The sequence below is a fragment of the Temnothorax nylanderi genome, unplaced genomic scaffold, assembly GCF_030848795.1.
Source record: "Temnothorax nylanderi isolate EJ_2023f unplaced genomic scaffold, tnyl_v1.0 TNYL_tig0042_pilon, whole genome shotgun sequence".
Lineage (NCBI taxonomy): Eukaryota > Metazoa > Arthropoda > Insecta > Hymenoptera > Formicidae > Temnothorax > Temnothorax nylanderi.
Window position 1 is genome coordinate 1,169,067 of NW_027249104.1, and position 26,978 is coordinate 1,196,044.

At 32.3% G+C, this 26,978-nt stretch overlaps 4 protein-coding genes across 10 annotated transcripts; all 4 read right to left on the reverse strand.

Moving 5' to 3' along the window:
• Positions 1 to 1,102: 1,102 nt before the first annotated feature.
• Positions 1,103 to 5,279, reverse strand: LOC139771663 (lipid storage droplets surface-binding protein 2-like). 7 transcript variants are annotated; one of them, XM_071704597.1, is made up of 4 exons: positions 4,974 to 5,279; positions 3,906 to 4,274; positions 3,507 to 3,792; positions 1,103 to 3,202 (listed from the first exon to the last, which is right to left on the reverse strand). In XM_071704597.1, the coding sequence occupies exons 2-4, from the start codon at positions 4,200 to 4,202 to the stop codon at positions 2,961 to 2,963; spliced, it is 825 nt and encodes a 274-aa protein (XP_071560698.1). In that variant the 5' UTR covers positions 4,203 to 4,274; positions 4,974 to 5,279; the 3' UTR covers positions 1,103 to 2,960. The 7 variants fall into 7 exon arrangements, with proteins under 7 accessions (XP_071560698.1, XP_071560699.1, XP_071560697.1 ...); XM_071704598.1 differs by having other exon boundaries at positions 4,887 to 5,279; XM_071704596.1 differs by having other exon boundaries at positions 4,883 to 5,279.
• Positions 5,280 to 5,884: 605 nt separating this feature from the next.
• LOC139771662 (lipid storage droplets surface-binding protein 2-like) lies at positions 5,885 to 9,966 on the reverse strand. The gene is made up of 4 exons (XM_071704595.1): positions 9,855 to 9,966; positions 7,717 to 8,054; positions 7,152 to 7,401; positions 5,885 to 7,061 (listed from the first exon to the last, which is right to left on the reverse strand). The coding sequence occupies exons 2-4, from the start codon at positions 8,047 to 8,049 to the stop codon at positions 6,805 to 6,807; spliced, it is 840 nt and encodes a 279-aa protein (XP_071560696.1). The 5' UTR covers positions 8,050 to 8,054; positions 9,855 to 9,966; the 3' UTR covers positions 5,885 to 6,804.
• Positions 9,967 to 11,739: 1,773 nt separating this feature from the next.
• Positions 11,740 to 14,698, reverse strand: LOC139771665 (lipid storage droplets surface-binding protein 2-like). The gene is made up of 4 exons (XM_071704604.1): positions 14,547 to 14,698; positions 13,239 to 13,588; positions 12,879 to 13,092; positions 11,740 to 12,427 (listed from the first exon to the last, which is right to left on the reverse strand). The coding sequence occupies exons 2-4, from the start codon at positions 13,548 to 13,550 to the stop codon at positions 12,165 to 12,167; spliced, it is 789 nt and encodes a 262-aa protein (XP_071560705.1). The 5' UTR covers positions 13,551 to 13,588; positions 14,547 to 14,698; the 3' UTR covers positions 11,740 to 12,164.
• Positions 14,699 to 17,513: 2,815 nt separating this feature from the next.
• On the reverse strand, positions 17,514 to 23,033 carry Lsd-1 (lipid storage droplet-1). The gene is given in 9 exon segments (XM_071704605.1): positions 17,514 to 18,029; positions 18,238 to 18,336; positions 18,704 to 18,961; positions 19,888 to 20,057; positions 20,297 to 20,489; positions 20,783 to 20,968; positions 21,112 to 21,254; positions 22,855 to 22,972; positions 22,974 to 23,033. Coding segments are annotated over 9 exon segments (1,341 nt in total). The 5' UTR covers positions 23,019 to 23,033; the 3' UTR covers positions 17,514 to 17,900.
• Positions 23,034 to 26,978: the final 3,945 nt, after the last annotated feature.

A 26,978-nucleotide genomic window follows, 5' to 3' on the forward strand; every position in this document is an offset into this window, starting at 1 on the left:
AGGCCGGCAGGAAGGATGACGTTTTTAAGAGGCATAGAGAAACGCGCGTTGACTCCCGATGATTAATGTGACGTTATATTGTCCGTTATGCCTAAATCACGGACATGCCAGTACCGCGTTTTACACGACGTAATAAAGAATAAACTTAAATGAGTAAATGATGAGCAAGCGGATGCATCTGGCATAAATACCTGTCAGATGTATTGTATTTTATATGGATGTTACCTCTTATAGATAAATGCTATCTCTGATGGTGAGAAGAATAGAAAGTATTTGTATTTTTAACAAGTTTAGACGTTTGACAAGTAAAATCTTTGAATTTGCGAATATTTTGTTTTGGAATCATTTATTTATCAGCAAATAATAGATCAATAATCTCTTAAGTATAGAGCTAGAGCTTGATTATTATAATACTTGAAAGTCTATTGTTACGTAACACAGAAAAAGAGAGAAGAGGAGATACACAAAGAAAACTGAGGAGTACATTAATTTCGCTCAAATAAGACAGACTTATATAATTAAAATATTCTTTACGGCTCCCGTTGCTTTTCTGCCGAGATATGAAGTAATCTTTTATTTGATGAAAAATGTTCGTGGCAGCTCCGCGCTAATCTCGACTTGATCATATTCTTCCGAGGCTTGTAACAAAATTAAACGTGAAACGGGTACGAAGAAAACCATGATGAAGACGGCAAAAGCCCCGCCATCGTATCGCTAGCGACTATACATGCGCGCGTATCTTCTCTCTCACTGCGAGTTTGCTGAATACGCACGTATACGATGCCATCGCCATCACTTCATCCCGGTTTTCCGCGGGACGGGACGTGATAAATGCTCCGGCACTGACATCAGAAAAATATACTCTCGTTTCTTCAACGCTCGGTGCTCCGGCGTGCCCCTTATCTCGCGGCTTGAGACCGACTCTCTGAGAAATGGCTTGTTTTAAAAAAAAGCGGCCACGGTCGGATTTTTATATCGACTGTTTACATCTATTTCGCCTTAACAATCTTAACGTTGACCGCATGTGGATGTTAAACGCGAGCGTCGGCAGGACTACGTGATAAGCGCGAACACGGGGTAAATAAGTGTATTTCAATGCCAGTGTCTTTAATGTATACATTTTTATATGCAATTATTTATACAAATGCGTTAGTAAGTACAGAAAATAAAAACAATTGCAGGTTCGTGTATCATTAATGTGAGTACAATTATATGCAGTCTGCCCGCTTTATAAGTCACTTGTCGCTTAGTTATCCGTAGAGTACGGAAGTTTGTGAAGTTTTACGAGGAGCCTTTTTAAGCTGAAGTGCATTATGGGTGGTTATATTTACGTTTGCCATTTATTAAACTAAACAGAATCTCTTCTACTTTTTTATTATTAGCGTCATCATACAAGAAAGAGGCAATTATTTAATTTTAAACAACATATAGACATTTATAAAGTAAAACTTCACAAATTTTTGCACTCTAAAACTCTACAAACCATTTCGCTCTTCAATGTAACATATCATATATATTTTTGTTATACAACTTTCTTTTAATATTACCAATTGTGCAAAATCTTATATTTATAATGCTTAATTTATTCACATTTATCTTATCCAAGTCCAGAATAACACATGATACGATATGAAATGGGAATAAATTAGAGTCATTCTTTTCATCACAGTCGTCACAGTTAAAATCTCGATTTTCAACTTGTTTTAACATTCGTAATTATTCCTAGACACGTATTTTATTACACACTCTAACATCTAGAGTAAGTATAGGTACGTAAAATGCTATTATCTATTCGGGATCGATTTTGCTCAAGGGTATAACAATATTTTAAATAATCTATTTACGTAAAAAAACAAACCTTATATACAAATCTAAATAACAAAAAAAAATGGTAGAAATAAGATATTATTAAGCGTTCATGTAATGTGCGAGCACCACGCCTTTCGAGTACGTATGCCTGTCACATGATAACAGGGTCCGAAAAGCGTAGTCATCTATGAACACGGACAAATCTTTCCACGAAAAATATCGTACTACATTCTCAAAATAAGAACAACGATAACATCACTTTGATAATTCGTCCTCGCGAATATACAGTCTAACAATCCGACCAGCATTACAAACATTATTAACTAGATTAAAAATCTGTGAGTGTAACACATAGTGGTTAAGTATATATAAAGATAAATGCTCAAACGGAGATATTTTTTTCTTATTTTTAGTCTACTTTGGATTTAAAACACAATAAAATAAAAATAAATATACAGGATGTTACGTATGTAATATACACACTATTACAATTGTTCCCCTTTTGATATTAAATATTTTGGTAATAAAGTTTAAATTAAAATGCTATTTCACTAATTAATTTATTATAAATTTTTTATTTCTGATATTTATTTGTTTAATGTACAAAAATTATTTAATTTTTAATTTTTAAATTCTAATTATTTAATTTTTAATTGTTAATAATTCAGAACTTTAATTCTTCAAGCTGAATAGAAATTATTTAAGCTTTAGTTAAATTTAGAAATTAGTTTAAGTTTTAATATTTACGAAACAGAGAAAGCGCGTTGGAACATCCTGTATATTTATCGTCTCTATAAAAAATCAGTTTTTATTTGGGGATTTACTTTCTTCTTAAAAATAATTGCATTACTTTTCTTAACAAACGGCAGTTGGAAGATTATTTAAAAGGTCGGAAATGTGCAAATGCGAAATATCATGAGAAACGTTGCCATATATCATGGCTGAGAGCACAGTTTCTTTTTAATCTATTTTGGACCGTGAAATTATTCCGCGAATGGTCACACGTTTCACGATGTCCGCATTAAGTAAAATTCGCCATTTGCAAGTAAAATATACTCGTGTCGGGCATAATTTTTGTGTAAAAATGGCAAAAATAGTCTGATTTTTTAAGTGCTATCGCATACGCGATTAAAACGGACTAGAGCGTGTTTCTAAGACGAAAAGAGGCAGTCGCTGAATAATTTAAAAATGAAACTCACTACCGATTCCAAGAACTTGATAGCCTGGATAACCACAAGCGCGTGTAATACCAAAATAAGTATTTCTATCTTATACATATGCTGCAACCTCTCCATTAACGCGTAGTAAATACGTCTGTATGCTCGAGTACTGAATTCGCTCAGTCTTTCCATCGTATGATGCAGCTTAACGTGTTCGCTACATAAATACCGCTCTGTAAATATAAATTAATTAAATTAATTAGAGAAAACATATTTTCTGATTAATTGATTGTGATAAAGTTGTCGCATAATTTTTTGTACATGTGTTATGTAAAATTGATTGCACTTCGCAGGAGCTTACATTTATGACATTTTAGAAAGAGCATGCCTTTTTCAATTATCATATATTTTGTATGTGCGACAACTTTTTCTTTAAAGTTACACTTTTCTTATGTATTCCACTTTAAGTAAGAAAAAAATTTTACTAGATAGATTTATTTTTAAATCTGTTACGTAAAAACAAAATGTGCACATTACCTGTATCAGTGTGAATTTCCTCTTCCGGAGGAGGTAGATACTTGTCCAACATAACTTCAGCAAAATCAGTAGTATTGTCAACAGTCTTTAAAATATTGATACCAGTTTCAGTTGACATGACCTTGTCGGCTTGTTGCCAGCTGTAGATACGTAAGTAATGAACCTTGTAATAAGTAAGTAACGTCATAACCCTTACTCTCTGCTTGGTTTCCTGCTTTAAATCGGTAAAAGTTTTAACTGCAGGACGGAGACGTTCAGATACCATAGACTTGGTGCGATTTAATATCTAGAAAAGGAAGAATATAAAAAAGTGAACATATTTTAATATAAATCCGAAATCAAATAAAGTAATTAGAATTCCATATTATGGATAGAAATATATATTTGTATGTATCACACCTGTTTGGGTTCTTCTTTAATTATCGGTAGATTTACTTCGACGAAATCGATGCCCTGACACAGTGTTTTATCCAGCGTATAAATTGGTTTCTCCATCAATCGAGCAACTGGCAGGGACTTCTCTATCATCGTATTCACCACACTCTCAACAGTGTCAAAGGCCCAATTTACAAATGTGTTTGTGCCTTTTACACGTTCGTATACCTCTGTAGATTTATCCCACAAGTAGTTCACGCTGGGTATTTTACGTGCGCGATCGACAGCTTGAATTCGATAAGACTGATCCGAGAATTCCATGGCTGTAATTGAATAGAGATCTCCTTTTCATGGATAAAACGAATAACCTCTTGGTTCCTGTGACTGCACAATCTGTGAAAAGATATTAAAGTTATTCTAACAACAATTAAATTCTTAGTAAAACAATTTTAATAAAAGCAGCAAGACGAAATTTCGTGAGAAACTGACTATAAATTGAATTGAATATTTTTCAACAAACTCCTTTACTTCAGGAAATATATGAGGAGACGGAGAACGACGCAAGTGCGTTATAAACTTTTAAGAGTATAAATTGTGTACATAAATTATTTACGTAGAATGCAAATGAATAAAAGGATGAATAATTTACGAACGTAGAAGGAAATTGTCCTTTACTCCGATACTTAACACTCAATGAGACATTCTTTACCATCGGCATTACATCATAAGAGTCATTATTACATTAGGCACCCCATGACTTAATAATAAATATTCAGACTCCATTAGCGCATTCCTCTTATACATGAATTGCAATTTAAACAGGACATACACGACGTTCGCGAAGCAAAAGTACGTTTAAACACACTGAGCGAGAACTAATAAATGATTGGAGCACAAAGCATCAGCGAGCGCCGTAGGAATGCGCGCGGCTTACTACGTCTCATTGTTCGCTCCGATCGATGGAAACGTGCGAGCGAGTATAGTTATAGACATGTACGTACGTACGCGTCTCAAGATCAATGCCACGGCCGTGAATTGACAAGGTGGTCCGACCGATACGTGATATGATAAAGCGAAACCGTTGACACTTACTCGACGCGATCGTCGCGACTGGACGCCAGCACTGCCAGCAGGCCTGCTGCCCTATGGCTTTGTATTCCTCCTTCTTTGTTACTCCTTCTTTCTTTTATTCTCTTCTCTCACTGATGTCCCTCTCCACAAGCATCGGAGCCTTTGCACTGTTTGCACCTTGATCCCTGACTCATTTCACTACGAAATTTGTTTATGCGGACGATTGCGAGTTTAATTATTTATACACTCTTACGTAGCAGCAAAGTTGCTCCGTTTGCTGTCATTTTTCATCACCCGGTATTGAGCGGAAATATGGTTGTCACGAGATGCCACGAGATTACGCCGCTACTGTCAAGTTCTCGATAGTAGTCTCATTTCGGAGCGTGCGTCGGTAACATGAAGACTGAGACAGTCTATGAATATTGATCGAAATGAGTTTCTAAATAAAAATTTTCTTAAATTTTGTTAAATTTTATAAAATTCGCTAAAATCTTATTTTTAAAATTTAATAATTTTTACATTTAATTAAAATTTAAAATTATTATTTAACTTTTCATTATTTGCATAAACATAAACTTGATTCCAATAAACTAATTTCCAAAAAAATATAAAAGTAAATAAAAAGCAAATGACACATAAAAAATTATTGTACTAATTTTGGTCTTTTTCTTAATATTTTTATTAGAAAATATAAGATATATCAGTTTTATCGCCTTTGTGAAATTATATGAAAAATATAGAAATGTAAAGGGAAGAGGGTGGTAACTACGTACGATATAGATCTTCCTTTTTATCATATTGGATGAAATAATCTTTAGGAAATGATCGTTATAGTTCATTCTTTAACTTTGTTTTAAAAAAATTAAATTTTCTAAATTTAATTTCTTCTTTTTAGATCAATCAGGATGATTAATAATATAATACAAGAAACATTTTCTCCAAAATTATATTTTAGCATGCATCTACATAATACTTTATAAAATATATATTTAACATTTATTTCTCACAGTAGTTTGTAGTTCATCGTGATATGCTTTGTCCACTACCAAATACCCGGACACTTTTAAGCGTAGGAAATGTACCAATACCTGGACACGTACCTGTGTCTGGATACCTTTAAAAAAATATAAATTTATGGAAATAAACGTTTGGATATTATAACTGAAGTTTCAAACTACAAGAAAAAATATTTTTATCTTTGATTTTAATTCGCGTTATACTTATAAATAATAAAGATGTCCGGATATAGGTACATGTTCGGGTATTGGTACCTTTACCTTAATGTTCGAAAATTTATATGTTAAGCATATTGTTACATGTAACTAATGTGATTGTAATAATGATGATGCATCGGTGGAGATAAGTTCTGTTTTCTTTTCTCGTAACTGTAAAAGCTAATAAAGTTTTACAATTTTCATTGATATATAAATTTGTCATATGCATAGAAAATATTATTAAAATTGTATAACTGGCCACAAAATCATTTACATGATTTACGTATAATACAGGGCATAAATATAGGTATAGAAATGCATCCGAAAGATCAATAAATTACAAACTTCGAAAGGTTGCTCGAATTAAAAACATTACTTCTTTGTATCGACATATTTTTCATTTTTAATAGAGTGCTTTCGTTAAAAAAATTATTAAAAAGTCTTACCAAAAATATATATACAATATTTTCAACTTTGATACAAATTCAAATTTTTTATAACGCTTTAATTGTATTTTTCGTATTTTACGTTTTTTTAAAATACTTTCCTTCATAGTGCGTAACAAATTAATTAAATTATGCTTCGATTTAAACGCGTATGAACTCATCGAACAAATAAAACATCTTTAAACTTTCGGTTTATTTTTTCTCCTCGTCCTTGTTCTCTGTCGGGCTGTTGGTTTCCTTCTCATCCGTCTGTTTCTGCCCAAGGTTCAAATATTGCGTGAGATGGAGAATGGACACCACGCTGGATATGTACGTTGCTACGTCTTCCTTCTTTACTGTCTTCAATTGCGCGGAAACCGAATGGTAAACACGATTAGCGGTTTTCGATGACAGCTGACCAATCGTTTGTACCGCGTGAAGCACTTTGTTCTCATCCGCGGAGACGGGACCTGTAATAACGTCATCATCATCATCATTAAAACTATGCCAGTCAGTTAATCAATATAATGCGGAAGCTAATGAAATTTCCGAGAACGTACTTGGCGCATTCTCTTCTCCTTCGACCGGCGGGAAGTAATGGTCCAATAAACGATTGACGAGCACGCTGGTATTGTCAACGCCTTGTACAGCCATGTTTCCGTATTGCGTGCTTAGGAGCTCGTTCGCTTTAGTTATACTGATCTCTTTCAGCGTAGATGCCTGTTGCGTGGCTGATTCCTTTGCCGTGTTAAGTTTCTCGATGGTAGGCTGTAGGGAGCTGTTCATAACCGCTTTGGCGGCATCGTATATCTGTCAAATGCCAGGAAACCATTAATTTCTTCTCATCAACTTCACAATTAATTAAACAAGTGGTACATAACTCAGATTATTTCAAATTGTTTATTTTTACTATTTATTTAATTTGTATATTATATTAATTGTATTTTGTTAACATTTAAAAAAATTTAGAAGCATAATAAAATCAAATTTTAATAGCCAGGAAAATTAATTTGTAAATAAATTTGAAAAAAAAAGAAATTTTTCTAAGTTTAAATACACTCAGATTTTGCGTAGTTACCCCACTGTTCGGGGACTGAAAGAAGGCATGTTTTCTTTAGCGTTTACCTGCTGAGGTGGTTTCTTTACGATCGGAACTTTTTGTTCGACTATGTCCAATCCTTCGCATAGCTTCTGATCGACGGCATTGATCTGTCCTTCGAATCTCTTGGCCAAGGGTGCAGCAAGCGGTACCGCCGTAGCGGTCGCATAATGCAGCCCTGCCTCGGCATAGCTCAGAGCCCAATTTACCAGATGATGAGAATCCTTAACGTAAGAATATGTAGATCCCGTCTTCTCAATCGCCGAATGGACCACCGGAATGTTTTTCACTCGATCTAGCACCTCGAGGCGAGGAGCATCGGTGGCGGAGTTTGCTGTTGCCTTATTTGCGTCGGCCATTCTCTCTGCACCAAACGAAATAAAATTGCAAAATTGACATTCATAACGCTTGTTTCGAAAATGGCATATATCAAACTTGACATTCTTCGTCAATAAAATACATTGTATTAAAATATATTCATATCTAATATGTGCGATTTAAAGATATGTGCTTTTTCAAGTTTATAATTCAAATTTCAAGATTTATGCCATTTTTATGAATACATATAAATACATTGATACAACAATGCGATATAAATAAAAACTATAATAAGCTGCGATCTCACGTTAACAGTGCGTGATGATATTATGCGGATTTAAATTAGATTCGTGGCAACGCTGAGTTATTTGTGCTACACTTTTTACAATTTTACGTAAGTGGCTGTATGACGATAATTATGTGTATCGCTCGATTGTGCACGTATACTCGTATATATTTCAAAGATAAATGCGTACGATGTGGCAAGCAAATATTTTTCCAGAGATCTTTGTACCTTCGGTAGCCGGTGAATCAAACTCGTCATTTATCACGTTATCTAATTATGTGTCAAGCCAGACGCGTACTCTGATACCGTTGTATATATATATGGCTCAAAGATCAAACTTCCTCCATTTTTTCCTAGTAAATCTACATATGTGCGATTGGCGAATGAAAAAAAACAAAAGAAGAAGACAAACGAAAACATACCGGTGAATAAAATCATTGCGATACATGTAGTATGTATGGTATGTATGTACATACATACATATACTATATAAATGTTCAGTTTGGTGTTTCATACATTTATTATCTACGGCATGTGTAAAACAATACCGAAAAAAGGAAACGTAAAATATAAAGCAAAATCAAATATTTAGATTTTCATTACACGAACTAATATACTCAACTGATCATTAGATTATGAGTGTAATACATGATTCATCCGCTGGAACAGAGGAGGAAATAGTAAACTATTCTTCATTGCTATTGCGTCGCTATTGTATGAAATGCACATAGTACGTTTGGAAATAATGCTCTCTTTGTATTTCACATCCTTTTTAAAATATCGCTTTTTATAAAAGAGACTTTATATTTTATACCTTCCTTGTAATAATTCAATTTTATTAATTTAATTAAATTAATTAATGTAGTCTAATATAATTTCTTTATAAAATTATCTTTTAACAATCTGATTTAAAATATCGTTTTTGCATTATAAAATTAATTATTTCAGATTATCTTTAACAATGAATTATTACTATGCAGTTTCTCTCTAATACATCGCGAGAATAAGAGTGCTAATTCTATATACGGGGATAATCCATAACACAAACTTTCTCTTGTCCCAGAAGATTATTGATGTTTCTTATGAAATATTTACTTTAGCTAGGTCAAGTTATAACGTACAACTCTGTGTTTACCCGACGTGAAACCGTACCTAACATTCCAAATACAGATCAACACAATATTATAGTCAATTATTAATACATGAGTATAAATTATTGTATATAATGGATATGTAAGCTCACATTAGTTGTTCAATAAGTATTTAAAATACCAAAAATTATTTGTTAATACAATTATAATTACTGATATTTATTAAACTTAATTAATATAAAATGCCAGTTTATTCACAGTGGTGGTCATGTTAAAAGATGTAATTTTAACATAGAGGATAACACAATAGTACTAGTTATACTTTCTTGCAATATGAATTATACTAAATATAAATACTTATTTGTATTATTTCAGCAAAATATATTATTTTACATAATATAAATTTAAAAATTGATATCTTATCAATCTTAATGTTTTCTTATTTCACTTTATTTTAATATATACTTACATTTGTATATAACTTGCTGAGGAGAATTACTTGATAGTCAGATGCGTACAACTGATTTACACGAGACGCCGGGTAAGACTGTCGTTATATCTGTGTTAAAACCGGTAACCTACGGGGGAATGTCATTAAGTGGGGAGACCGGCACAGTACCGTCAGTCAGACGGGCGTCAGATACCTTCCTTTAAAGGAAGGTAGAAATAGAAATAATTTTACACTCGTTTTGTTTGCAAAGAGAAATTTTATTCTAATTACAAGAAATTGAAACAATGAGAGATAGATATTATTTTATAATTTTATAATTAGTAGAATAAAATTATTCAATTTTATTATAAAAATCTTAGAAAAGCAATTGATAAGATTTCCTTGATTTATGTTATGTACATCTTTTTTAATACCTGATATGCTCGATTTAAATATAATTTGGAAAATCACTTAATTTTTTATATATTATTCTTTATTTTAATTATTTATTATTTAGTCATTCAATATTTCAAAAAGTAACAAAAGCAATCTCTTAATTTATGTCTAAATTTTAAACAATGTTTCTTGAATGAAGAGACTCGTTTTCGAAAGATTATTTTAATGTCTCATTTAAAATAATTCTTGTAATTTTTATTACACGTTGTTACATCGTATTATAGTTCGATTTCATCATACGATAGTTTATCTGATGTGTCTTTACTTTGGGTTCCACGTAACACGAGTACGTCTATGGTCCCATTTATGCTTCTGCGCAGTGAGGAAAGAGAGGGTCTCGTAACATCCGTGACGTGGCGGTCATACACTTCTTTTCTACGCACTTCTATAAATATACGTGGAAAGCGAATGAACAGTCCACGAAGTTGACCCTACGAAAAATGATAATTGGAAATAATGTTGATGCCGTTTAATGAATCATGAATCTGACGCAACTTTTTAATATTGCTTCGAGATATTTGTACTGTCATGCTCACCCTATCCCTGTGGCTTCATTGTTCATTAGCTTCATTAGTTCAAGAAATTTTATCATACGCGATAGTATATGACCGAGGAATGTGAAGAATTATGATCATTTATTGCAATAAGGAATAATCGCAATGAGTATATGTATATATATATATATATATATATATATATATATAGGTATATATAATTATTTCGATAAGTTCCTATTGTTCATTCATATTGTTCTAGGTAACATGATAAGCAGAAATAAATTGTCTCTTCAATAAATATTACAGACTTAAGAAAAATAATAAAAGTAGTGAAGTATTTTCTATTAAATGTCGAATTTATCATTTCCAAGCTTAAATTTCTTCAAATTTTAATAAATAAATGTTTATAAAATTATAAAATAGTATAATTTAAATAGTAATAACAAAACACTATTGCATTGTTACCTACACATTTATTAGATTGGTATATTAATTAAACGTACGAAATACAAATTTTCATTGCAATTATATTTATTATATATTTGTTACATTTATTTAGTATACAAAATACATATCAACATTTAGTTTTAAAATGGGAAAAAATATCCTTTTTTTGTCAATAATAATATGTGAAAATTTTGTATGCAATGATTAAAAGAAGATTACGCAGTTCGAAGGATCTCAGTATAACGCTTTGAATCGTTAAACGGAGCATTTCTATTTATATACGTATAACATATATACGCATATATATTATATATATAAATATAAAATTGTATAACATATGGAATTATATTTATACATGGTACTGAGATCCAATAATTATCTGAAACCTCATATTTTTCGATTTCATTCAAATTTATGCACAACTGAAGTATATAAAAAATTTACATATATTTTTAATATATATCAATATATATATAACAAATATAGTGTTTGTAGGCCATTATTTTATTTCATTTTGGTTAATATTTATGGTGGGAATTTCTGAAGTTTATTGCGTTCATACCTTTCCTTGGTTATACATGGTTATACAAAATATATAAATAAAAACTTGTCTGTACACAATTTTATATCTCATTTTTACAATTGCATTTTTTTTATATTTTGTATTTAGAGAGTAACATAAAGGGATATTAGCGCTCCGTTGATGCAGAATATTTTCGCATGTTGATTGCTCTTTCGGCTGCGAGGAATTAGCACATGCGATCACGATATTTCAATTCTTAACGATATTCACAAAGCATATTCACCGCAAATGACAATTATATGCGCATAATTATTAAAAATAAATATAAACGTTATTTCCAGTGATAATTACAAATGATATTTTTCAATGGTTTAAATTAACCATACGTGGAGATATTTCGAGAAAAACGGGATGGAAGCAGTGGTTTTATTCGCTCTTTTCCTTTTCATCCTGTGGTTCTTCTTTTATTTCGCCATTAGCTTGTGGCTTTTCGTTGACAGTGTGAAGATATTTCGTGAGTCGAAGGAACTCGACTAAACTGTTGACATAAGCCTTCAATAAACCATCCTTCTTGATCGTGCTCAGGTGGTTTATTATGTTTAGGTACACACGTCGAGCAGCTTTATTCGACAGGTGACCGACTGTTTGTAGAGTATGTAACAGCTTGTCCTCCTCAGCTGTGTATATGTCTGTAATCAAATGTTTATTATTAAAATAATATATTTTAAAAAGTATTTTTGTATATTTAGGGATAAATCTGGATAGTTATTTGATCTAAATTTTATTACTACATTTTAATAACAAAAAACATTTTTATTATTAAAAAAGAAATTAGAATTAAATTTTAATAATAATGAAAGAGAACGGTAATTTGGTGGCTATTATAATTACGACGATAAACTCTTATTGTCATGTCAGTTACTTTCACTAACTTTCTCGTTGACTCGTAACTCGCCGACTTTCATTACGTTCTGGTATTACTTTGCTTAGAATATTCTGGTATACACTTGGCTTAGAATATTTTAATATTTTAAAAAATAAAGAACTTAATTTATATATACTTTTTATAGTTCCTAGTTATTCAGTAATCTAGATAAACCACTTTAATAAGGGTCAAAAAATAAAAAATATACACTTTACCTATCGGTTCTTCTTCTTCTTGTGCAGGGAAGTATCTGTCAATGAGCTTATCAACGGCAACGGCCGTGTTATCTATACCTCTCACGGCCACACTGCCATAGCGTGTATCAAGTATTTGATTGGCCGTATTCCAGCTGATGTCTCGCAAATTCGTCGCTTGTAGCAGAATCATATCGTTTACATGCGAAATTCTTGATACTGCTTTCTCATAAATCTAAAGAAATATATCCAATATATTAATGTACTTATCTTATCAGTTTCAATTTTTAATTTATCAAAAGACATACGGATGCGAATACAAATCGATAAGCTAATATTCATTAATTATAATTATACGGTAGAGAGAGATCTGTCACAAACCTGTGCGGGTTTCTCCTTCACCAGCGGCACTTTTTCTTCGATTTTATCGAGACCGAAGCATAACGTGTGATCGACGAAATTTATGGGGCTCTGAAGTTTTTTCGCGATGGGCACGGCGATGGGCATCGCTTGTCTCGTCGCAATGTTTATGGATGATTCGGCGGTACTCAGAGCCCAATTCATCAACTGATGCGAACCCTTCACCCTAGAATACGTCTCTGCAGATTTGACGACCGCCAACTCAACGATGGGTAATTCCATGACGCGATCAAAGACCTTTAGATGAGGAAGTTGCGCCACCTCCGTCGCCATGTTTCCGGATAAGTTTGTCACGCGTACGTCGAAAATATCTGTTTAAATAAAAACACATTTTTGCAAAGATGATTTATAAATTTATTAAAGTGACGATTATAAACTTATTAAAGACATTTCGAAGAAAATATATTGCAAAATATATTTAAACATATGTATAGAGAGATATGGCAGATCATGTTAGAGCAAACTATATATTCGATGAAAAGATTAGATACATTTAAATAGACTTACTGAAGAAAACTATTCGTATTCTTATATATTTAATAATAAATAAATTATGAGATTTTATATAAAACTTTCTAAAACTTCTCAGCAAAAATATTTTTTGCATGTATTCTTTTGCATTTTATATAATATTAAATAACAATTTAAACAATTGATTTGTCGAGGCACTTTACTAAAACGCTGAAAGAGAAACTCCGGAAATCGTCTTTCATGACGATAAATGAAGAGACGTAAATATCAATATCTTTGAATACGAGTAACATAATATTTTCGAGTTCGGCAATGTCCTTGAGATATGTCGATAGAATCTAGACATATTCACGATCGCGTTGAATTGTCGAATTACTTAATTATTTTTATTCACCGTTAAATAATTGTAACATTACTTAAACAATTTTAATGCACAGGCTATCGTAGTAAACATTAAAATTTCGTAAGAGAATGAGATGGGAGATAAATTTCGCGGCTTCAAATTGAACAAATAATTCACCTAAAAAACTTAATGATAACTTTGTTGTGTAATGTGCTATACAACGATATAACTTTTTATAAGACACACAAGAATTCTCGACGATGCACACGTACATGCAACAGCAGTAAAATGTTGCGAAAGAACTACTGTCGTAACTTTCAACTTGAAATTTTCGTAAATCTAACAGTTTACTGTAAAATAGAACTTCTGTCTTGTATCAGACAAACGTACGGGGGGATAAAATTTCGATAAACAAGAATTTCAACATCACTATTTTGTCACAATATAATACTCACGGTCTCGGATTAACAGTCGATCAGCAGGTAGTTCTTCGCCGGCGTGACTCTCGAACGCGTCTGGTACCTCGGCACGAATGCTGACTCCAGTCTCCAGTCACGCACGTTGAACACTTATAACGTGGGGAATCGCCTGCGCAGTGAACGAAGTTTGAATAAGCCAATACTGACCGACGTACGACATTTGTTAATCGTTACCAGATACGAAAACGTCCTCACGGTCAGATCCTTAGGTACCTGCTGTTCATCCCCTGATCTCGTGAGAGCAAAATCGTTTTTAACTAAGAATTCAGGAGGATTCAGAAAAGAATAGAGAATATATACATATATGTACGTGCTTGTCAAATCTATATATAAGCATTAGTTCTTATTTTATTATTTCTTTAACTGTAAAATTATTTTTTCTTTATTATACAAACTTTAACTTTTCTATTCTTTAACTATTCTTCTCAAAATTATTGAAATTTTATCGCGCAGATGCGATATTTTAAATAAAATATAATATAAATGTTTCTCTAATATGTAGAATTGTAGACATTCCTTTGGAGCTTCCAAATAAAATTTTGTTTAATTATTATTCGTTATACGTACAACATTCATTTTCAGGACCAACTTTCAATGCATTTCACGCAATCATATCGTCCAACCGTGGCTAGATAATACATTATTCCTTTCAAAAGAAGTAGAATGCATAACACACGCAAAGAATAACGTCAATCCCAAGAATAACGTATGAGCCACTAAAAGTGAGAACGTATAAATGTTTTGCCTTCCTGTTTTTTGTACATTAGTACATAATATACAATATTTTTAGTTAATTTAAATCAACCAAAAAATAAAATATTTTTTTCTATTTTTCTAATATATGTATAATCATGGAAAAAATATATTTTAATTACAATTTATACATAAACCACAAATTATTAAACAATATGTGAAATAATTTGTACCCCTCTAAGTCTAAGCAAAATAATAGTTTTAAGAAAACATTATTAATTTTCTTTTACTGCTTTCCCATGCTCCCTAATTATTATGCAGAAAAGATATTTCTCATACAACATATATTTGTAGTATAGTGCTGTGAAATGAAAAGGGGACATAGTTCCTCACTGTCTTTTTCCATAATCATGTCTTCTCTGTACAAAGTCCATTCCGTCTACATCGTCAGATAGATAATTTAGCTTGTGTTATCGTCGCTGATGTGATTGTCGTATAAGCGGATAGAGACGGCTTAAAAATTATCGGAAGAATCCAGACACGTCCGGCTTCCGTAAAAAATATTTTGACTTCAAAATTCTATTATTTAAAAGATTTCTTAAACGGCAAATCTTTGAAATTAGCTGCTTACTTAGGAAGTTATAATATTTTTCATCATTGATATAGCATTAAGCAATATATGAAATTTTATTATTGTTAATTACTACAATTATGTTTCCTTTAAAATATTTCCGCTAAATAATTATTTGATTAGCATCACTAATTGACCTATTCATGACAGTTTATAATCACAAATAACTATAGAAACTGAAAATTTAAAAATTAATGAAACGAGAATTTATATTATTTTTAAATTATCATTTTTTGTCCTCAGTTTTGTAATAATAATACATGATTATTTTAATACAAGTTTTACGATTTGCACAGATAATTGATAACAATTTGTTAATATGCTTTGATTTTCTTAAATTATTACAATTTATTTTATAGGAAAATAATCAGACAATTAAAAATTATAAACTTTGATATTATAAACCATGAACAAAATTTATCTGATGGCCAGTTTAAGATTAAACTATATAATTATCATAGGAATTTCATAATAAGAAGCAATTTGAAATTGTTCCTATATCTACTTGATTAAATTCCAAAGTCCACAGACATATACATACACATACAAATACTATTTCAGCTAGACGGTGCGATTTATAGATAAACTTTTATCACGCGGCGCATGAAGTACTGCGTGAACTTCAAATAAATGTGATACGTCATCTGACCTCAATCGTTTGAGTAATTCTTTCGAGAATTTCGTAATTTCTGAGTTGTGATCATAGTTCAACAAATTAATACGTAAATGTGTGTTAAATTATTTAAAAATGATTAAGAAATATATTATTAGCAATTACGAGGCACTTTTTAAGATCTAATATACTTTATACTAAAAAAATCTTAAAACACATTATAGTTAGATGTGTTTATATAAAAATCTGTATAAAGATCTTTGATATATATTATAATAAAAGAGATTATTATAATATTGCATATAATTCTGCATTAGCATTTTATTAATATTAGTATAAAATTATTAATTTGGAATTATCGATAATATTTAATAACAACAAATATATATTTAATAATAAGAAATATTACTTTTTAAACATAATGTACATATATTATTTTTAATGTCAGTATTTAATTGAAAAACAATCACCATTTTATCTGCCGTTATTATACGTTGAAAATGTGCATTGTGATTTGCTTGAGGAACACAGGAAGATAGATTAATCTTGGAAGTAACTAAGAATTTCTCCACTTTCACTGTGGAAAGAAATCTAAAGAGAACGTCGCGTTAACGGTATGTTAGTGTGTGACGTCTCACGATCTTTTCATCTGGGTGTCAAAGTCCAGGATTCAATATTTTAAACGCTGCGCAATAAGTATTCGACTTATCTGACTTATAATATGCACATTCAATAATATATAATATATACTCTTTTTAATATATATTTGCGATATACTTTCTCCGAGTGTGATTGCACTAAATTGAGAAATAAAGAATATTTACAACGATAAATAAAAATGCAAAAATATATATATTAAATTTTAAAAAATATTATTATTATAAAAATCTAAAAACTAGGACATTTAATTAAGTTTTTATCTATTAAATACATGTACTATCGTCGTTGCTTTAAATATTTCTTTAAAAGGATAACGTAAGGGATAGAAATAAACTCTAAATTTGCATGATGTCACAATTAAGACGGCCCTTTATTTTTTCACTTACATTTAATTATCGTAGGAACAATAGTTTTGACTATATAATAGACTATAATAGACTATATAATAGACTAATGACTAACTTGAGAAGCACAAAATGAGTATGGCACGGGTACACTGTGCCACTGATAAAATATATTCGATTGTTACATTATCGTATTGTTGTATTACGTATCACGAATAAAAATTCATAAAAAATAATGATGTAGTCGCGGTCGATGAAATGTTATGCTAATCAATGAGCGGCGACTCGGCGTGATTTCTATCCTCGTGTCTTTGACCTTGTAATTGAAAACCATACCAGAAGGGGAAAGAAACCCGCACGTAGCAGTTTTCAAGCGAGTAACTCGCTCGTTACTCGATACCATTTATTGGAGGATTAGAGCTCGCCGACATGTGGTTGTTGTGGTTCTGCTCGTGGTTTCGCATGCGTGGTGCCTTTTGAGAGCTGGGACGACCAGCCAAGAATGTAGCGAATTTTTCCTGCAATTTTTATTATTGTATATATTTGTCGTGAACAGATATCTGTTTAATTTACAAATATTTTGCGCTAACTGATTCATTAATGTAAGATGGTAAATATAACTTGGATATATAACAATAGAAGGTAGTATTTTCATAAGCCTGTTTTATTTCTCTGCAAATAATATATTGATAATTTCAAATAATTATACTATAAGAGCGTGCTTACCAATAGTAGATTCATAGTCGAACTCAACCTTTCAATACCAGAGCGTATGACAGACACTTGTTCTTTTGCCGCACTGCTCTTACCTATAAATGGCGTCATCTGCAAAATGATATAAAACGGTATAAAACTATTATTAAAATAAATGCAATGTAAAAACTTTTACTTACAATTAGACACGTTAAACTGTCTACTTCAATTAATGCTTATTTTTTAAAAATAAATATTAATTGAAGTAATATAAAAATAATATTTTATTATTCCTAATCTCGTTCCTTAATTACACAAGGCGAAAACTTTAAGATGAGTAAACATCACTCTTCTTAAGTTTTCATCAACCTATGCGGATGAGGAGAAAGTCCTTCTCTATGATTTCTTATACTGTGTGCATCGAAAATGTCGCTCTCTTAATATTGATTGAATTATATAAATACGTCAATTCAAGCCGGATCAGTGAAATTGATGTAACCTGCAATGAGGCGTCCGCGATGGCAAGTAATTGATGAGAAAGCCTGACAAGTAGATGACCTAAACGCCGCGGAGTTTTAGCCGCCAATGCCGCGGCGCCGTTCACCAGGTGCACTACACGCCGTGCAGATTCGCGCGTCAAAAGCACGAGAAGCTGTTCGAGTGTATCTGGACGCGCCTGATTTTCGGGTTCAGGCAGACTCAACGTCGCCCACAGCTCCTTTGTCTTTTCCATCGCCAATTTTGGGTCCGTGACTATCTGCGCATACATTACAAATCGATACTTACATATATGTTCTTTAATATACATATTTCATATGTATCTCAATCAATTAAGAGAACACGGTAGTGTCTCGCGCCAAGTAGATATACGCGAAGCGAGATTACATAGACACTACGTGATCATACCGAGATCACGATAAGATTCAGTGATCATCGCGTAGTAAATATTTGTATCGGGATTTAACTCGAGTTTCTCTTCACCTGTATTTGTAAATATTTATCATGCTAAGATCACTGAACGTCCTCGTGATCTCGATCACTGAACGTCCTCGTGATCTCGATCACGCATCTATCTGCGAACTTATTGAAGCTTTCTTGTCGAATCCGCGGATTTAAGAACAAAATTCTGAATTTTAAGATACGGGAAAATATAAATGATACAGTTAGAATATCCTGGCTGTTCTCACTTTGTTAAAGCATAAATGTTTATATTCCATGGTATAATCGTGGTTTATGTTGAAATAAGTTTTTTAGAATTCTAAAAAGATTTCATAGAAAGGTCATAGAAAGATATGTCTACACGATATGTGCAAGCGTTGCTTTCTAGGAAGAATATCTGACATAAATATTTATAATTATTATTTTTCCAGGGATAGAGTATGTGAAAGATAACTTATTCAGCGTTTCATGGCTACGATGGTAATATTCCTTTGTCAGCGACTATTTCGCACAAACATCTTTCTAATCAGTTGTAGAAGATATGTAAACCCTTAAAATAACTGTTAAAAAATGAAAATGTATCTACATGATATGCGTGTGTACAATATAATGCATGAAAAGCTGAATAATTTTGCGCAATGTACATTTTGTGTGCCGCAATATACAAATTTTTGACATAATTTAACCGTGCATGAGCATGTTGACAACTGATAAATGATAAATCGAAGAAATATCGAACCTTACCAATTCCACGACATATAGAAGAACGTGAATGCACTCCGTTCCTTGTTCTTTGAGTGCGCGCGCCTCGACCAAAGTGCGTCGCGTCAATCTTTTTTGTAGTTTCCGCGAGAACCTTGCACCATGTTTAATCGTTCGTGACGTTTTGCTCATTTTTTCAGTAGGGTTGGCTTCTAAATCACAGATTGCCAAACATTTGATATTTATTAATGTTGTTAATGTCACACGCAACGTTGTATATATATATATAAAACGTATTATATATATTTGCATATATGTATTAATACGCTACTATCGTTGGGCATTGTTCAATTCTATGCAACGAGATTAAAAAACATAAAATAACGTAATCTACGTATTATTACGTATTATACGTGGAATTTTATAGAATTTTGAAAATTTGATATATTACCGCATTTATCTTTGTCGGCTGGATCTGCTGGCAAGTAACGATCCACATACTTGTCTGCAATCGTTAATGCACCATCCAGTCTATCAGCGGCGACGTCGGCAGCTTGACTACCGATTTGCGTGACACTTCCGGCACGCATTAAAACCGGCTTCACGATCTTCTTATTTACATAGTCTCGCGTGTTCAAATATATCTAGAGCGTGAAACAGGAAATAAGTATTAATTTGCATATGATGATTTAATCAAGATTAATCTGTTTTACGCGAGACAGCTAATTGTTTCAATTGATTTTCGCGAGATCCATTTTTCCGTCCAAGTTTTATTTATGGTAATAATAATAAATAAATGTTGCTACAAGCATATATATGTAACGATACATATGTAATGTTGATGTAACAATCCTCTTCCTTACGAATACATCTGTGAGGATAAGTATATCTTCACATAAATTTCGCATTGTCCTGCAGAAAATATTAGTAAACTTACAAGATGAGGGGGAAGATGCACTGCTGGCACTCTCTGCTCAACAATGTCGATACCTTTGCACAGCAGCTGATCGATTGTCGTAATTGGTCCATTGAATGCAAAAATTGCTGGTCTTGCCGTCGCCGTTGCGATTGCCAATGACTGCTCTGCCGTATCCAAACTCCAGTTCATTAAAGAATTCGAACGCTAAAGAAAGAAACGGTTTATTGAAAAGTTTGACCTTATATCTTTTCGTTGTATCTCATTTGAATCTTTGAAAGCAAAATTTACTAGTTTTCCAATATGATGACATTTTATATCATCATGTATAACATTGTTTGTAACAATACCTTAATTTTTCTATACACATTACCAGCGATGTGTATACCGCTTTCCACGATGGGAAGACTCGAAATCCTAGCCACAGATTCAAAATGCGGCAAATCCGAGTGCCGCCTCCTCACATTTGCTCGCGCCATATGGGGAATAGTCGCTGCAATTGACAGTTATCATTAATGCTATAAATTGGGCAAAAAAATTAGCAATGCAACAACAATCTACAATTTAAGCTGTATGTGTATTTTAATATTGTAAACAATTTCCACATTTTTACGACTGCTAAATATTCATAAAAATGTTTTTCTACAAAAACTAAATTTTTCTCATTTTGCCTATCTTCGGATTATGCGTCTATATTCTCGAAAGAAAAATGCTTCAATTAATATTTATCAATTGTATATACTGGAAAAAAATAGCTAAAAAACATCGCTTACAATTAACGTTAAATCAACATACATATTCAGCTTTTTCTTATAGAAAAGTATATTCCCATTTTATGCAATGTGTTTTATATATCATGCTATATGACTTGATACTAGAATGCAAGCAATTGCATCATATAACCGGTTAATATATTTAATATATTGCTCTCTATGTATCATATGTTCGGTTCGAAATAATCCCCGGGTTCGTTTCGATTCGGTGAAATAATTTCTCTCCCTCTTTCTCCCTTTCAATTCAAAAAAGTAAAATCTTATCTACGGACAAGTGCCCCTCTCTCCAATTGCGGCCAATAAAGAATATTATAGATTATCGCTAATACACCAGTTCGTAGAAAAAAAAAAACACGTGTTATCTTTGCTAAATGTAAACGGCGCCATATGTCACTCAAAAGGAACGACTCGCTCAGCATCCGCTCGATGAACCGATAAGGGAGGTCATATCGGGAGGGGACGGTAAAGATTTTGCTTCGTGGTTAATGTCGAGGCTATATACATGCTCTCCTTTGCGAACATCAAGTAATCTTCTCTCAACCGGATGATATGCTAGATTGACGCGATCGATTAAATTCGCCGATGGCGATAAGGACGAGACAGGACATTCATTAAACTCATCGACGCTTCAGTCGAAACTATCGGTGAGACTTTCACCTGAAGGAGTTCACTACGATGCATGAGAATGACAATCGGGCTGAGGTGGAAGCTCCCTCCGGTGAAATCTCTCTGTGAGCGATTACGCTGATGGACGGCTACTTTCTCGTAGAGGTCAAACTTTCTTTATGTGCACAACACATGCATCGCGTCTGTACCGTCGTCCGCGAGATTCTATCCGCAAATTCTTGCTCTTGTATCGATGTATTTATTACGTTTTACTCAAAATTACACCTGCAGATATTTCTCGCCTATTTAATGATTCGGTGTTCTCTTCGCTTATCTTATTTCTTGAGATACTTTATGCCGCTATTGCGTCTTTGATTAAATTCTATAATCTGATCTGTCGCGTAATTACCAAATTACCGATTATATATGCTGTGCATTAAAGTGATGTTTAGGCAAACTCAACGCGAAAAATTTCTGCTGATTTTGCACACGGATCGCGTTACTCCTTCCTTCTTTTTACTTTGCTCTCGGTTCGACTGTACAATCAGCTATACAATCATATTCAGATGCATACGCGCAAATACACATGCCCGTGCAAATATAAATATGCATGCGTGCACATAAATACACACGTATATACGAGTCACGAATCAGAATAGCTCCAAATCTGTGGAGACCGTAGATTAGTATCATAGTTACGTCGGGGACTCTTACCTGAGAGCAAAGGCGAGCTGCCTGCGGGTTCTCTGTGGGATACCGTGTAACCGGGCCAATCGCGTTCGAATCCGGCGGCCGGATGAGACGACAGAAAACTCGGCGTTTCGACCGAAGAACCGCGCCGTTGACTGCACGATGGAGACTGCAAGTGGGTATCTCATCGGTTTGACCTATGACACATCGATTATATACGGACGCGGCGGACGTAATGACGCGCGAATAAAAATCTTTTCCTAACTTCTCTGCCATCTCTCCGTGCATAGGAATCGGAAAGAAACGTAGATATTGAGTGCGTTCCGTTTTACACATTTCTTGTTGCTTAACATTCGGTGACAACAAAGATAAATGATGCATTATGCGCATCATGCGTAAAACGGAATGCACCCGCTGAGCCAACTTTGCGTACGACAATGGGTCGCTTTCACATGATAAGGCAGGCAATTGTCGAAGTTTCGATTCTATGTGTTAAAATTCTTTGAAAGAAGATGTTGTTCTTAACTGCTAGGAATTCATGCTTCGAACATCTCTCTTTTCTTCAAAAGTCCTTCATTGAAAATTATAAGTGTAATAATTACAAAACTACGAAAACATTTATTTCATTTTTATCAGTTGTGACATTTTTATTGGTCCTCCAAGTTCTTCCGAGCTATATTTAAATTATTATTGTATCCACCTTATCAATCAAACGTTGCGGCATACATTACATGACAACGATATTTAAGATATCAATTAACAATACCTACCTTTAATCCAATTTTTAAACGATTTTTCAATTTTTTATCATTTAGAAAACAAATTTAGAAAATATATTTGTAAATATATAAGTGCAGTTTAATAAATAATCGCGTTTGTCTCGTTCTACAGGATTATCACGTCAAGCTTTATGAGTCGGATGAACATAATTGCAGATTATTACTCCGAGACGCTAGACATCTCGTGAAAAGGTAAAGGAGCAAAAAGAAACTATATGAAAAACTCGAAATTATCTCTGGCAGACGCTCTTAATTACCATGCAAAGTCCACTTCGCAATTCTATCTCTACAAAGATGAATATCCCATGGTAGTGTTTTAATGTAGACTTATTTTTCGCCAATTTGTACTTATCTTGCCCTGTCTACTGGCCCTGATTTTACTTATCTTCTTGTTAGAAGAATTTGTTCTTGTCTAATCTAATTCTACTTATCCTTAAATAAATTATTCGTTTAAGTGTAATATATGATTAAATGGAATATTCCCCGAAAGAGAAAATAATAAATCGATACACTTTCCTTGTCTGCATTTATTTGTTTATAAATATGAAGCGCGAGTTTTCTTGTAATAATCTTTTAAAATGTTCTTTTAAAGAGACTAGAATTTTCATAGACCTAGATATTTTAAATAATCAAGACACCGTAAAAGCTGAGTTAACAAAAATTCGAAAATTTATACAAATTAAAATTTTACTTTTAACACATTACATTTTTTGAAAATTTAAAATCCAAGTTAAAATCTCGCAAAATAAGTAAATATCGTGTATATCGCTATAAGTTTAATTTACGTAGGTACGTTGATAATATACTATGCACGGATATCTTTTCCGATACTTTTACCCATCATCTTTTCAATGAAAAGCTGTCAACGTACGCGTCGTAAAAATATGAAAGGGCTGAAGCTCTTCTTATTCATGATGGCGCCATATAACGTTAGATATAACGCAGTCAAGATGATATTAAATACAGTATTTGTTAGTTAACAAAATATAATGCGTAGAAAATATAATAAATATAATTTTTAAATATTTCTAAAAAGTACAATTAATTGTATTATGTATAGATCTTAATTAATCAAGCAATTGATCAATTTTTTGCAAAGTTATGATTATATATATCTAATCAATTGTAAATATAAAATATTTGTGTCCATTTTAATTAAATAATTAATTTGTTGTTTAAATAATTAATCTGTTACTAAATATTTGTCTGTATTTTCTCAAATAACAATGATAAAATTTATAAATTTTCTTGTAACATCAATAACAATTTATTCCACATTGTAATAAATGAGTATTATACAGAGTGAGGCAATAACTATTACCACCTTAAATATATTCGAATCTATAAGGCCCAGAGAAAAATTAGTGTAACCAAAATTGTACGGTACGAAGGGGGCTATCATATAGCGATAATAATTTTTGTCCAGGTGGATGCGCTTCGGATATATCAAGGTCTTCATTTTTTTCAATTGATTCGGTACATTTTTTTCCATAATATGATAGAGGAGCTGAAAACAAGTTCAGAACTCATGACACAAGATCATTGAACAAGATTTAAAGTGAAGAAAAAACGATTAAAAAATACATTTTTGTATTGAATGAAATTTACGTTTAAAGCTCATTAATTTACCAATCGCTGGATTGGACGTGGGAGTCGTATAGTGTAGCCAGCTCGTTCGCCAGACTTGACACTACTGGATTTCTTTTTATGGGGAACCCTACAGGACATGATCTACAAAGAAGAACCAACTACACCTCAAAACATGCAACAACGGATTATTACAGCCTGTGCATCAATAACTCCCGACGTTATTAAAAGAGCAAGCCAATCAGTGATCGAAAGAATCCAGTGTTGCATCGATAATGATGGCCATCATGCACTTCGAACATCTTCTTTAAACGTAAATTTCATTCAATACAAAAATGTGTTTTTTAATCGTTTTTTCTTCACTTTAAATCTTGTTCAATGATCTTGTGTCATGAGTTCTGAACTTGTTTTCAGCTCCTCTATCATATTATAGAAAAAAATGTACCGAATCAATTTAAAAAAATGAAGATGACTTTGGTATCTCCGAAGCGCCTCCACCTGGACAAAAATTATTATCGCTATATGATAGCCCCCTTCGTACCGTACAATTTTGGTTATACTAATTTTTCTCTGGGCCTTATAGATTCGAATATATTTAAGGTGGTAATAGTTATTGCCTCACCCTGTATATATGTATAGTATTATTGTAATTATATAGACATAGAACAAGCAAGATACTGAATAGTTAGAAATATTATGCAATTGTAAGAATTTAAAAGGTCAAATTGATAGATCAACTATTTCATTGCTTGTTGAGACTAAAGTGTCGCTAAATTCAACTAACACTAGTTCAATCAGAAAATTGTCGATATTCATCGTCAGAAAAGATGGCTTTTCAATGAGTGAAAATTGCACATAATTTTTATAGTGAATTAGTAACTGTATGAATAAAAATGATTGAGCTTTAATAATTAATTTGTTTTAAATATATACCTACATATATTTATATATATATTTATCTACATCACATTTATGAAATTGTGCGTATTTTTGCAATCTCTTGAGAGAGAGAGAATAACAGAATTCTACTAGACAATTATTTAGCGTACGTTAATAACTTTTGAGTAGACTATCAAAGAAAAATACAGTAGGATATATAACATACAAAAAGATAATATCATGTAACATTTGAGTTGCTAAAAATAGCAATCTGCCCTATTTGATTGAGAACTTATCACAATTAATATCGCAGTACTTAATTTCAATATGATATACAATATGATATACAAAAGATTGCTGAAGTATGTAAGAGAGGTTGGTTTAACACGTGTAACACGTGAGTCTTTTCTTGCTCGATGTGTGCGCAAGTATGAGAGGGTGGTGAACGTATCTATTTTAATGGACTGAAAACACACAGCATCCAACACCTCTTCACCCATGGGCGTACGCAAGAGTATCTCTCTTACATAATTTTTTTTACGCCAAAACCGCAACATAAATTCCACAAAATTGTTATTTGAAAAATGTTCATATAAATCACACGTTTTATTACAATTTTTTAACATTTGTTTTGATTATTTATGTTGTCTTTAACATGATGCTTGATTTTTATTCTAATTAATCTGGAAATAGAAAATAAATAAATATCAAATCCTTCAATGTTTTTGTTATTTCAACATTTAATTATTCTTATTCTTATGCAATATAATACTTTTTATTCCAAATGTTAAACATTTTATTATTAATAATAATTAAAAAATGTAATATTTATATACAAATATGTACGTGAGTTTAACAGTAAAAAATGGATAAGGAGGAACAAGCTCTTTCTCTTCTTCCTTG